The sequence below is a fragment of the Furipterus horrens genome, unplaced genomic scaffold (genome assembly GCF_987537825.1).
Source record: "Furipterus horrens unplaced genomic scaffold, mFurHor1.1.pri manual_scaffold_7, whole genome shotgun sequence".
Taxonomy (NCBI): domain Eukaryota; kingdom Metazoa; phylum Chordata; class Mammalia; order Chiroptera; family Furipteridae; genus Furipterus; species Furipterus horrens.
Window position 1 is genome coordinate 51,499,268 of NW_028327177.1, and position 15,069 is coordinate 51,514,336.

At 40.5% G+C, this 15,069-nt stretch overlaps 1 protein-coding gene across 1 annotated transcript; it reads right to left on the bottom strand.

The window, feature by feature from the left end:
* Positions 1–10,927: 10,927 nt before the first annotated feature.
* On the bottom strand, positions 10,928–11,917 carry NPBWR1 (neuropeptides B and W receptor 1). Its single transcript, XM_090282862.1, has one exon. It carries the CDS (start codon positions 11,915–11,917, stop codon positions 10,928–10,930), a length of 990 nt encoding a protein of 329 aa, XP_090138988.1.
* Positions 11,918–15,069: the final 3,152 nt, after the last annotated feature.

Here is a 15,069-nt window from a genome sequence, read left to right on the forward strand (position 1 = left end):
GTGAGGATAAATGGTGATGGCCAGAGACTTAAATTGGGGTGGTGAACACACAGGACAGATAATGGGTTGTACAATTGTTCACCTGAAACCTGTATGATTTTTTAACTAGTGTCACCCTAATAGTCAATAAAAAGGAAAAAGTAAATAAAATAAAAGTAGAATTTTAAAAAGAGGAAGAAAAAGAATGGAGAGCATATGCAATGTGTTTGATGTTTGGGGAGACACTTCCTTTATGTGACAGGAGAGAGGGGGAAAGCTGTAAGTAGGTGAGAGAATAATTCCACTTATAGCCATATCATAAGGAAATGATAAAAATAAAAAAAAAGATAAAACATACTCATGAAGATGAAGATACCCATTATCGTAACAAGAAAAAAATTTACTTTACATAAAAATAACAAAGAAATGGCAGTTTAAAAAATGGCAAAGGTTATTATATTTTCACTCTCTGTGGAATATTATGCCATTAGGAATAATAACTATAGAATATAGGAACTCAGCAAGTTTAAAAAAATCATTTTCCTCTTGAAGTTTTCTGAACACATTCTAATTTTAAAAACATAGCTGCAACTATAAAGCCTGATTTTTCTGCATAAGACAGGTGGCAGGCAAGTCCACCTTTCACAAATGCTTTAAACAGTAGAGATAAAACCTAGCTCCTGTAGATTTATGTTTTCAATTTGGTTCCTCCTACTGAAAATAACAAATAAAATTAATTAAACTAGTTATTTTTTTCATGCATTGTGCATAAACTAGTATTCACAAGAAGAATAATTAGAGAATCCAGTCAAGATGGTAGCATAGGCAGATATGGCTCACCTCTTCACACAACCACATCAAAATTACAACTAAATTATAGAACCATCACTCAGAACTGTAAGAAATTGAGTTGAATGAAAGTCTGACAACTACGGAATTAAAGAAACCACATCCATTGAGACAGGTAGCAGTGATGCAGATGCAGAACAGGCTGGTCCCTCAACCATGCATGGTGGCTAAAAATTCAGGAGGGATATCTCAGGAATGAGGAGTCCCAGCCCCATACCAGGCCCCTCAACCCAGAGTTCCAGTGGCAGCAAGATAAGTCCCCACAACTTCTGGCTGCAAAAACCAGTAGGGATTGAGTTGGTGGAAGAAACTGCTGGAGCCCCAAGCAGTTCCTCTTAAAGAACCCACACACAGACTCACCTACTCAGACTTACTCTCTCTGAACTTCAGCACCTGGGTAGCAGCTTGAAAGGCACCAGTGGTACATAAGGAGAAGCTGAAGTAGCTGGCATCAAGGGGAGCAGAAGCCATTGTCCCTTTGCTAAGCCCTCCCCCCACAGAGCTGGGAAGCTGCTGCCACATTTGAGACTCCATTAATCTGGCTAACACTGTTTGACCCATCTTGGAGATCCTCAAAGACTCCGCCACACCCAACTTACAGGACAACCCAAGCTGCTTTTCCATATGAGTGGCTGGTCTTGGCTCAAGATTCACAACTTCCTAAATCCTATCAAACAAGCAACAGCAGGCCTCAGCGAGCTCCCAGCCCAGCACTGCCAGCTGCCAGCTTAGAGTGTTTGGCTTTACCTGGGAATCTCCAAGCCCAGCACAGATAGCAGCCACCTTAGATTGCTTTATAGTTTAGGCAGGGTGGCCTGGGCAGAAAACAGGTGGGGGCTGACTTTGGGCTGCACCACCCAGGAAACCCCAGGGCCAGTGCACCCAGTAGACAACTACACAGCACATTGGAGCCCACCACCCTACTCCTGCACCACTGATCCTCCACAGAGGGTGGAGGTTTGTGGTCAGTAGTCACAGCCAATTCTCAGCTGACTAGCCTGGGTAAATTCCCCCCATTGATCTGCCGACAGCAACAAAGGCTCACCTACAAGAGAGTGTGCAGCTCTAGTACCCAGCTTAGGTGACAGAGGAGGTTGTGCTACTGGACCCTACAGGACACCTACTACATTAGGCCATAATATCAAGACATAAAGTCAAAGCAGCTCTACCCAATACACAGAAACAAACAGGGAAGCAGCCAAATTGAGGAGGCAAAGAAATAAGGCCCAAATGTAAAAACATTAAAAAAAAAAAAAAGAAAAACCTAGAAAAAGAACTAAATGAAATGGGGATAGCCAATTTATCAGGTACAGAATTCAAAATATTGGTGATCAGGATGCTCAGAGAAATTATTGAGTATGGTCACAAAACAAGGGAAGAAGAGAAGCTTATACAAAATGAAATAAAGAAAAATATACAGGGGATCAACAGTGATGGGAAGGAAGCCAGGATTCAAATTGACAATTTGGAACAAAAGGAAGAAATGAGGAAACATTCACCCAGAACAGAAAGAAGAAACAAGAATTGGAAAAAAAAATGAAGAGAGGATTAGGAATTTCTGGGACAACTTTGAAAGTACCAACATCTGAATCATGGGGGTGCCAGAAGGAGAAAAGGAAGAGTAAGAAATTGAAAAATTATTTGAAAAAATAGTGAAAGAAAACTTCCCTAATTTGGTAAAGGAAGTAGACATACATGTCCAGGAAGCACAGAGAGTCCCAAACAAGTTGGACCCAAAGAGGACCACACCAAGACATATCATAATTAAAATGCTAAAAATTAAAGATAAAGAAAGAATCTTAAAAGCAGCAAGAGAAAAGAAGAGTTACCTACAAAGGAGTTTCCATAAGACTATCAGCTGATTTCTAGAAAGAAACTTTGCAGGTAAAAAAGGGCTGGCAAGAAGTATTGAAAGTAATGAAAAGTAAGGACCTAGAACCAAGATTACTCTATTCAACAAAGCTGTCATTTAGAATGAAAGGGCAGATAAAGCTAAAGGAATTCATCATCACCAAGCCATTATTACATGAAATGTTAAAGGGACTTATTTAAGAAAAAGATCAAAACTATGAACATTAAAATGACAACAAACTCACAACTACCAACAACTACCAACAACTGAATCTAAAACATAAAAGCAAAACAAAAACAAACTAAGCAAAGAACCAGAACAGGAACAGAATCATAGGTATGGGGATCATTTGGAGGGTTATCAGCTGGAAGGGTAAAGGGGGAGAAAGAGGGAAATGGTGCAGGGATTAAGAAGCATAATTGGTAGGAACAAAATAAACAGGGGAATGTTAAAAATAGTATAGGAAAGGGTGAAGTCAAAGAACTTGCATGCTTGACCCATGGACATGAACTAAGGCAGGGGGGATTGCTGGAGGGAAGGGGGTTACTGAGAAGAGGGAGGCTAAGGGAAAAAAAATTGGAACAACTGTAACAGCATAATCAGTAAAATACACTTTAAAAAAAGAATTATTATTTTGAGGCTTATTTATATGTGAATATACTAAACACAGGAGAATCATAAAGCTTTGAAGAATGCGAGCAGGCCAGATAAATAAATCTTATATGATTAAAACACACACAGAGACACACACAAAGACCTACAATCAGGACACAACTTTGCCCTGGTAAACCTAACCAATCCATATTTTTATATTTTAGACACTATTTTTAGTTACTCAAATGATTCTAGTTAGTTATTGTGAAATATAACTTAAACAATGATCAGGCAAGAAAAAGAGCAAGCTTCTTAATAAGATCAATTAAAAGCAGTACTAAATCAGCTGTTTATGTAATGATGTGTGAAAATTAAATCTTGTCAGGTATCTCAGCCTTTACCACAATCACATCACAGATACAAGGACAAGCATTCAATCTCCAAAGATGCTGCATACATATCATTCTGAGGTCCAGGCTGGGAAATTTAGAGATGCTGCTGCCTGGATGCCACTGAGAGAATCTGACTTGATGAGTCTCAAAGCCAGCCTGAGAGGATTTGACTAAAGCTACCCATGTAAGCTGTGGCTGAGTATGTTGGTGGCACCAAATTATATAGAGACATGGTTCTGCTTCAAGTGAGTTGTTTTCTCAACCAACTGCATGTGGGTATCTTCAAATATCAAAATGTTTGTTGTCAGAGATACCTAATATTTTAGATTGCTTGAATTTATCTTTTCATTCCCATTTTATGACATTTTGGATGATGTATCTAGCTTTATACACTAAGCTTCTTCCAAGTAACTGATTTATTACTGAGTTATTCTAGGTCAATAAGAAGATTCAGCCCTGGCTGGTGTGGCTCAGTGGATTGAGTGCCAGCCTGTGAACTGAAAGGTCACTGGTTTGATTCCCAGTCAGAGTATATGCCTGGTTTGCAGGCCACATCCCCATCTGGGGACGTGTGAGAAGAAACTGATCGATGTATCTCTCACACATTAATGTTTCCTTGGTTCTCTCCTCTCCCCCTCTCTCCAAAGATAAATAAATAAAATCTTAAGAAAAAAGGAAAAGAAAGAAGATTCACAAAAATTTTATCAAACCTGCCCTGGCCAGGTGTCTCAGTTGGAGCGTCGTCTTGTACACCAAAAAGTTGTGGGCTCCATTCTGGGTTAGGGCACATTCCTAGGTTGCAGGTTCAATCCCCAGTTGAGGCATGTGTGGGAGGCAACCGACTCATTTTTCTCTCACATAATGTCTCTTGCTCTTTCCCTCTCCTTTCCTCTCTCTCTAAAATCAATAAACATATCCTCAAGTGAGGATTTAAAATTTTTTCATCATACCTGTTATGCACACACACATTCCAGTTTAAAAGGATGGCATTTATACACTATTTTATTAGTATTTTCCCTTAAACCCCTACTATAATAATAGGAAAGAAAAAATTTAATAAACAAAGGAAACTGAATCAGGGACTACAGAGAAAAGATAGTAGATTTTGAGAGGATAATAAGCAGAAGGAGTGTTTGTAAGCCGCAAAATGAAGAAATGTCTACAGGGGACTCACCGACTCCAACCAATCTGATTTACCTCCATAGGACCCCAGGGAGTTAGGAGTTAGGAGTGAGCTTCAGGGCAACAAACAGGAAGGCTAAACAAAAGTTTGTATAGAGAGTGCTTGGTCTGCCGAGTTCGGCCCATGCAGCTTGGTGACCCTCCTTCCTATCTCTGTGAGAGACAGTTGGAAATTCATGCTCTGGAGAAACTGAAACCAGAGATTCACTGGACATAGGGAACCAGGTGCTGAAGAAGACAAGAACGAAGTAATGGAACAAAAATACAGAGACAAAGTAAAAGTCTGAAAACAGAATAGAGAGACACCTTGAACACAGTTAGCTTTCAAAAGTACAAACAGAAACACCCGCCCCCACCCCTGCAAAAAAAACAAAATTCTTTTAATCAGAATGGCTAGATTTAATGGATTAAAACATTGAGATGTAAACCTATAATTTAGCAATAGGAGTTAAACCCCAGAATAAACAACCAAGGTCTTGAGAAAGAATCAGGGCTGGAAGGACTAGACAGGGAACTGCTGGTTATGTCTTTCAGTAAAATCAGAGTTTTAAAGTTTAAAGTTTTAAATCATGCATATGTATTTTTGATAAAAATAAACCTACTTCAAACATAAAGACCAAACATTCATTGGGCTTAAAAATTTGTAAACGACTTTTCAAAAAACAGAATGGGTTATTATTTTTAATATCATTCCAGGAAGGATTTCCTAGAAAGTAAGGAAAGTGCATTCCTCCTTTTAACTGGTGGTATATAAAAAAAAAAAAAAAAAAAAAAAAATTACAAGAAATCTCATTATTTAATATACTTTGTACATTTAAGTACATTTTCATTTTAAATAAATATGTTTAAAGGTATACAGTATTCCCTCACATATCACCGGTATTATGTTCTAAATCCCCCCGCGAAGTAGGAACCTTACATTTGTTCTACATTCTTAATACTACGTAACTTTAACAACATATATATACAGTACCACAAAATCCCATGATATAGTGAAAAATCCGCGATAAATAATTAAATATATATTTTTAAATCCCGCGATACAGTGAGGCCATGATAAGTGAACCGCGATATAGAGAAGGACTACTGTACTATAAATTTTAACTACAGTAACACATGGTAATGATAAACCTGAGATGAAATTTCTTTAGGAAGTATGTAAGAGACTCCCTTTTTTTCTTTTTGAAAATGTTTACTATCAGAAAGTGTTGATAGTTAAGAAATAAAACAAAATAGAAAAATTTTTATTGTCAACACTGTTACAGATGTTCTCCATTTCTTCCCTTTGCCTATCTCCACCCAGCCCTCACCCCACACCCCTCCCCTTGCCTTCACCACACTATTGTCTGTTTCCAGGGGCTCTGTTCTTTGACCAATCTCCTCCGTTTTAAGTAGGATCCCTGGGATTCTGCACTACAGAGAATAAGAATGTAGCAATAAGAGTGTCAGTTGTATGAGAGGCAGGAGCTACAGATTTCGAAACAACATCCTGTAGGAAATTATAGATAAAACATTCAGTACTTTTACAGGTAAATATTTACACATTTTCTAATGTGATTGCTTCATTCACATCACCTATACTGAGTAGTCTTTTCTCATAATTCACTGCTGCTTAAAGCAAGGTAATTTGTCAATAGATGAACCACTTACAATATCTGTTTTGTTGTTACCATAAATGATAAAACTTTATTCATAAATGATATAGTCTGTGGTTTGGGGAACACTAACCATGTCTCCTATGCTGCTACCATACACAATTTAACAGCAAAATTCCACAATTCCACCTACTCTTTCCACGGTGTGCAGTGACCTGGTTAGTGCAGTCACTGAGTCAGCCTCAGGACACCTCTTCTGGTCACACAGTCTTTGTCATAGGATCCAAATTTCCCAGAAAGATGCAGAACTGACTCCCCCTGGCAACTGGGCTGCCTTCAGAACACACTCTTGGCCTTTGCAGGGAATGTGATCTACTCTTGCTGCCAGTAGGTATTTGAAGAAATCCTATTCTGGCTTGTGGGTAGCATGCAGTTTATCCATTTTAAGAGTTTCTCAGAGATGTTATTTTATCTTTTCTTCCCTTTTTTCATTTTTTTATTTTAATTGATAGGATGTCTCTATGTAACTTTATGATATACAGTATAATTAAATAAATGTATCTTGTCTCAAATTCAAAGACAATGTTATCCATTGTAAAACTCTGTTCCATAGAAATAAAAGAGCCATTAACACTCTATTCTACATTAATGGTACACCCTGAAGCACAACTCTACATGCATGAAGCATGCAGATTACGATGTATGTGGTATTTTTGCAGTTCAACCATGAGTGCAGCCAGCCCTGGTCAAGGAATTTTCATTCTTATATAATCTTTAATGACACACACATTCAAGACTCTGAGTTAGGACTGAAGTTTTATTATTAAATCTTATTCTTTCTTCACATGACATGATTGTTTGATCCAATAAATATTTCAAAAATATCGATGTCTTTGAATTGATGTGGTATGCCTTCATGTCTGGTACCTAATAATTTCAAATTATATTTGGAAACTAATTTCATATTTGCTGGAATAGGATGACACAACTCCTAAAAGAGGAAACAGATAGTTCTGATTAGTCATTGGTCTTTGGGGGCCTGGCCAAATTAGTCCACTTCCTTGCATTTCACTTTCTCTGCATATACAGTGGGGACCAAAGTGCCAGACCCAAATCTGCCCAATATAAGACAATTATGTGAACCATTCTCTGATCTCTTCCTTAATGTGGATAAGCAGAGATGATTGTCATCAATAGTGGGATATTGTTCATTGTTATTTTCCCAGCATGTTGCTGAAACAAGGAGAATTTTCATTAAGGGTGAGGGTTTTTGTGGTTGAAGCCTCTCTACCTTGCATGTATCGGGGCCCTGTCTGTGCTCACCATTAGCTGAAGCAGTAATGTGTGTGCTAATAAGCAATCATTCGACAGGTATGCTGCTCAGATATTCAGGAAATAAAAGGTTGTGATTATATGATAAATACTTACCATCCTTTTTCTGTCCAGCATATGTTCCAGAGTTTTTGTGCTAGTCAGCAGTTACACATAATTTTCACAATCATCCAAAATAAAGGGGGAATTTAATTCTTTATCTTGTCCTTTTAAATACTCCTATTTATTCACTGCTTATCTATTGAAATAACCTTTTCATGAAGGCAGTACTTTAAATTTTTAATAATGCATATACTTTAAAGTGATTGCATTATGGATTCCAATGTTCTCAAGCAATAAAATATTCACTTATCACACAGAATGTTTCAGCTTTTATTTTAAACTGAGTTTCTCTCAGAGTCTGCATTGCTCAAGAGAAAGCATAAACACATACATTACATTACTTTACTAAGTTAACAAAAGCCAAATAGACATTTTTTAATATCAGAAGTGGTATAAGCAAATAACATACTTTACACAAAGACTGAAAGAACTCAACACAGAGTTAAAACCTTTTTAATACAATGATGTCAATAAAATATACTTTTACATAGCTATTTGCATATTTATTCTACTTAAGACCTATGACATAAAAAAGGACATTTGAGACATAACAATCTGACTTCTACATGCTAATATGAAGGCAACAACCTAGAAACAACAACACAACGGTTTACCCAACAAGTTAGAAAGCCAGGGTGAAATTGATTTACTGAGTCCTGTTTAACCAAACACATGCCATACTAGGTTGCCAGCACAATACAACAATGTGGGTAACACAATGATGTCAGTATGCATATTGGTCTAGCAGTCCTATCCAGAGATTCCAAGACAGCTCCAGGTCAATTTGTGGTAGGGATGATATGGTACACAAATGGATCACTCAGCTCTCCCCATCTGTGTCCACAGGATGTCAAAGTATAGCTACTGAGTTTATGTAGACAGATGAGGTTTCAATTCCAGATGATCACACCTGGTTCTGCTTGTGGCCACTTTACTCTTTGTTCATCACTTTAGATGATGTAGCAAGTACTCTAAGCTTCAAACTTTAATTTTTAAAAACTACTGAGGATTCATAAAAGAACTTCTGAGCCATAAAAAAAAAATCAACAAAATGTTTCCAAGAAATTTGACAGCTACTACAATAAATTCCAAGAGGCCACTGAGGTCCACTAGTGGAGAGCTGTTCAAATGCCATGATGTCCATCACTTGAAATGAATTGAAGATGAAAAACTATATTTTGAATAATTTACTATTATTGGTCACCCAAGGTAGATTTCTCAATTTATATTTTCTAAATTTATGGCTGTGTATTATCCCATTGTTCCTAATAACTTGGAGAGCTAAAGAAGCAATTCTCATTCACCAAAATCAGAGAGAGAGTTTGCATACCCCCACCAAAGGGAGAATTTTTCCCTTCCACGTGTTTTCAAAAAGGTATTTTGAACCTAAACAATTCAGAAATTGATTAATGTCCATCAAACTAAGTAAACAAAACCTTCTGGTGACACTAACACTCTTTCTGACCCTTAACACTGTGCTATAGGAAATAAATATTTATAGAAATTTTCATTCCTGTTTTGAATGTATCTCAAAGAAAAAATTACCGTTAAAAAAACTGTAATTAATGACCACAGTCTCAGATACAAATTGCATTTGGTTGGGCAAACCCAAGTGTCAATAACTATACGTAAGTGGAGATAAAATAAAGGTAGTTGCTGGCGGTACTCCCATGTGACTCCAGAACCAGGTATTTACCAGGTTCACCTGACTACCAGGTGCTGTCTGCTAGTAAGGAATAAAGCATGTGTAATCCATAGCTCCTAGTAGAAATAAATCCAGAAGAGAGAAATGTGAGGGCGTCATCATTGCATCTTCTTGTCTCTCCCTAAGCCGAATGGAAAGAAGAATATAAGGGGAAAGAAAGAATGAATATGCATTTATTTTTATCTCATTTGCTCCTCACAGAAATTTATGAGGTTGCACCATTACATATTTATAAAGTTCTCAGTCCTAAAAAACAATACACAAGAAATCGCAACAAAGTTGGCCGAGTTTTAGGAGAGGTCCACGGGGACAAAGGGGTGTGAGGTTAATGAAGTCCTTTGTAGAAAGAAGAGATAATTACTAAGCAGAAAGCTTAAGGAGCAGGTTAGCAGGCGCTTGATTCCTTTTAGGACGCTCCGCGCTGTGCAGCTGGTTCCGCACGGGGGCGCCAACAACCGCGCGCCTGGGCACATCAGGCTTCTGGACTTTCCTGAGCGGAGTCAACAATTTCCCAGATCTTAAATCCTGGATTATTTTCAGGTGAGAGTAGGGGTAGGAAAGGGTCAAGGCAAAGAAAGAAGGGTCTGGATCAGGAAGGGGGATTATCAGTAGTACTTATCATTGTTGTAGAGTCACAGCTAGGCTCCACCCTCCTTCACTGCACGCCTCCTCTCTCTCGCTCTCTGTCTCTGTCTCTGTCTCTCTCTCTAACTAGCCTCGCTCATCTCGAAGTAGGTACCGAACACCGAACGCACACATCTTGCCCCTCTTCTCCAGCTGTTAGAACACTAGGAGAAGGGGTAGGGGAACGGGGAAGCTGTTGGCAATTTATGCAAAAACACAGTCAGTCAGTTCTGGAAACCGAAGAAGCAAGGTACAGAGGCGATCGCGGAGCCGGCGGAGCCGTAGCGTCCCCAGGCCTCACCTGTGATAGTTCCAAGGACTCCGCCTAGAGCCCCGGTTGAGCACAATTTGGTGGCGGGGGCGGGGGCGGGGCGTCGGAGAACCCGAAAGAAGTTCCCAGCTGCTCTGCCTTTCACCTCTCCCCTGTCAAGTTGAGGGGGTGCCCTTTGATATTAGAAAGAGATCAGGGTGCGTTCTCAGCTTCAAGAGTCCTAACATTGAGTGTGCTCCAGCATCACCCGGAGGTCCTGGCAAATTCAAATTGCGGGCGAAACCACAGTGCGCCTGATTCACGAGGTCTGAGACTGATCCCGAGAATTTGCATCTCTAGCAAGTTTGGGGATTAAGGGGAGGGAGAGTTGAAAGACTGCCTGTCAGGGACAGCACCCTGAGCGCTGCAGGACTGGCTGTGCCTAGGTGGCGGCACAGGGCACTGGGGCAGTCAGGCGGCTGTGCGGCATCCCAGTAGCTGGCGGAGGCTCCTGCGAAAGCTGTCGTCCAGGAAGGCGTAGAGGAAGGGGTTGAGGCAGCTGTTGGCATAGCTCAGGCTGGTGATGAAGTAGGAGACTGCGATGACGAGCGGCGTCTGCGGGATGTCTGTGGTGAGCACCACCACGGTGCTCAGGTGGTAGGGCGTCCAGCAGAGGAGGCACACGGTCAGGATTGCCACCACCAAAACAGTCACCCGTTTCTTAGCGCGGTCCAGGGCCTTGGCATGACCATCGAGGCGTATGGCACGCAGCCGGCACAGCAGGGTGGTATAGAGAATGCAGATGGTAGACACAGGGATGGCGAAGCCGAGCACGAGCGTGTAGAGGCGGCTCGCTCGCCACCAGAAGACCTCGGGCTGGGGGAAGACCAGCACGCACTGACGCCGACCCTGCTCCTCGTCCAGCTGGGCGAAGACCGCAAAGGGCAGCACAACCAGCGTCACAAGCCCCCACACAGCCAGGCTCACCGCGCGCGCGGCGCCATATGTGCGGCCCGCCACACGGCGCGACTCCGCGGTGGCCAGCACCACCAGATACCGGTCTGCACTCAAGACAGTGAGGAAATAGAGACTGGAGAAGGTGTTGTACTGGTCAATAGCCACGATGAGCTTGCACATGAGCTCCCCGAAGGGCCACTGCTGCAGCAGAAAATCAGCGATATTAATGGGTAGCACGAGAGTGAAGAGCTCATCCGCGATGGCCAGGTTGAGGATAAAAAGGTTGGTGACATTGTTTTTGCGAGGTGTCCGCAGCAGCACGTACAGCACCACAGAGTTGCCCGCCAGCCCCACCACGCAGATCACCGCGTAGACAACCGGCATGGCCACGGCCAGAGGCTGCGGCGGCAGCGGTGGCGGGCTCGACGGGTAAGGGCAGCCCAGCGTGAGGCCAGGGCACGACGTGTTGGAGGGCCCTAGCTCTGAGGACGAGGCGTTGAGCATCTTGGCAAGCGTAGGGATGCGGTGGATTCCCTTTACTCCACCGCTGCCTTGTGGTGCTCCAAGCTCTACTCTGGCTCTTCCGGGGAGACGCGTTTTGGGCCGTCTCTTAGCCCACTGTAGCCCCAGACTTTCGGGGCTGCAAAGCCGAAAAAAAGCACTGGTTAGGCTCGTCGACGTGCAACCGTACATAGAGGGTGCAGGACCAGGCGGCAGGAGGCGGTGCCCCAAACCTGTCCCCTCCCCCCCGTGATCGCTCTCTGCCACCTGTTGAAATCTTATTCTAATCAGTTCAATACATGAAACAAAGTGATAGGGCGAAAAGAGTTCTTTCTTTTTACAGGAAAAATACAAAACCATCCCTCCTGTTTCATGATACCTCTGGTGAACCTGGGTCACCCCAGCGCAATGGCAAGCAAGCTTCCGTCCCCTAACTTCTGTGCTGTCTCTGTAACGGCAAGATGAACCAAAATCTCAACCTCACCTGGCTGGGAAAGGGTCTGCAGTTTCCGGAGCGGTCAGGAGAGCAGGGTGCGCGTCAGCCGCCTGAATGACAGTCTCCAGGCGAATGCCTTCGCGTGTCCCGGGGATGCGCTTGTAAGCTTAGGAATGGCTTGGCTGCAACTGCGCTCTGCTGACCCGCCCATCCCCCCCACCTCCACCCCAACCCCAGTGAAAGAGCAGTGAAATAGAGAAGAGCGTTACTCAAAAATCACGGAATTCTTTTTCCTGTAGTGTAACCTCATCGCATTTGAATTTAAAAAAAAAATCTCTTCTATTAAATTTAAGAAAACCAAAGTTTTGTGTAGTAAAAGGACAGTGCAGATAATGCTTCCACTGTATATTTTTAATTTTATTTATTAATGAGAGAGAGAGAGAGGGAGAGAGATCAATTTTGTTGTTCCCGTTATCTATGCATTCATTGGTTGATTCTTGTGTGTGTCCTAATGGGGATCCAATTGGAAACTGTGATGAATCAGGATGATGCTCCAACCGACTGGGCTACCTGGCCAGATCCATTCCGTTTTTTAAAGGCCGTAACCGCAAATGGGCTAATGATACAGAAAATAAAAGTAAATGCAATTTTAAAATGCAAATTACCTGTTCTCTAATATTCTTGGCAGAATCACAACATTGATAGTAACAAATAATGATCAATCTGAGATACCTTAGGCTTTCTAAAAATATGTGAAAGTAATTATTAACAAAGCAAACTGCTTCTGATAAGCCTTTTACCAACGTTTCATAAAACATTGCAGGTTGTTTAACACACAGCCTTTGAATTCCCCACCTGAAGAGAACACCCTGCAGTCTCAGAGATGTTGCCCAGTGAGGCAGCGCAGGGGCCAGCCTGGACTCCAACCTCTCAGGAGCTTTGAGTTTTTATTCTGAAGCGGAACTCACGTGAGCACCTCACCTTTGAAGACTGAACAAAATAAACTAAATATTAGTTCTCTCCAATTCCTGTTTTCTTTCTCCACCCTTCCTTTGAGAAGTCAGCAAATTAAAACACAGGATTCATCCAGTTTTCCTCTATTTTCCTTCCACAAGAGTAGACAAATGCCCAAATAAGGTGCAGTTTTGGTCCTTCACGATGCATTTTTAGAGAAGAAGGCCTGGGCTTCTGAGAGACTGGAAGTAGCCAGTAGAAGAAACCTTTAGGGATGGCAATACAAACGCTTTCCTTTACCCACTCCCACTCACATCTCTCAGCTAGGAACTACATAAATCTGGCTTTCCTGCTGTTCCATGCTTTGTGTAAAGAAAATGACAGAAAAGCCTTAGGCTATGTCCATGAGAAAGAAATATATATGTGAAAAAACATACAATGTTAAGTTAAACAAAGAAAAATTATATATGACATGTATAGTAACATTAAGTCAAGCAAAAAGAAAAATTATATATGACATATATAATAAACGTATATACATACACAATTATCTGTGTGTATGTTTGTGCACATATATACATACATGTGTATATAGTTGCCTAATTTTCAAATATTTGGAAATTTTCTTGCTTTTTAATTAAGATTTCTAACTTAATTACACTGTGGACAGAAAAAAAAGTTTGTTGCTATTTGTTGAAACATTACCCAGTATATATTTTTCTAATTATTTAACGTATACTTGAAAATAATGTTCTAAATTTTTTAATTAAAAATGGATCTGCCTTTTGACCCAGTGATTCCACTTCTGGGAATATACCCAAATAAATTTGAAACATCAATCAGAAAAAATATATGCACCCCTATGTTTATAGCAGTGTTATTTACAATAGCAAAACTTTGGAAATAACCCAACTGCCCCTCAGTAGATGAGTGGATAAAAAGTTGTGGTACACTTACACAGTGGAACAGTACTCAGCCATACCCTTTGCAACAGTATGGATGGACCTGGAAAACATGTTAAATGAAATAAGTCAACCAGAAAAAGATAAGTACAATATGATTTCACTCATATGTAGAATCTAATGGAAAAAATGAACTAGCAAGCAAAATAAATAGGCTTATAGATAGAAAGCAGGCTGAAAATGGTCGGGGCTGGAAGGAGTTTGAGAGTTGGGATGGGGGTGGGTGAAGGGATTGAGAAAAAAGAAAGCAAATTATCTTCTTAGGGCACATTCATTGTATATTCTACTTCCTGGCTGTACTAAAACACACACACACACACACAAATAAATTTAAAAATCAAAACATGTAAGTTTTGTACTTACAATATTCTATAAAATAGCACTTGTCTCTTTTAATATGTTCCAATGGAGCCCTAAGAGACAGGACTTCTCCCTAGGAAGAAATGTGACATATCAATTAATCATATAATTACACATATAGCCTTGAAGTAGAAACAGCTGTTTCTATTAGAACTTATAATAGCTAGACAAAGAATGAGCCTTTTTGAGTGCTGAGAACATAAGTCAATAAATAGTAATTATTTAAGGAGTAATTAAGTTATAATTACTTGGGAAAAGTTAGAAGTAAAAGTAAAGAAATATAATGCCTTAAAATTTAGTATTAAACTTCAGAAGCCCTAGAAATCATTAACAAAATCATTAGGAAACACTTGTGCTAAACCCTGGAAAATATATGTACATTCTTTGTATGAAATTTTTATTTTTATCTGCTTTGAGGCTATCACAGCTTTTTTAAAAAAATT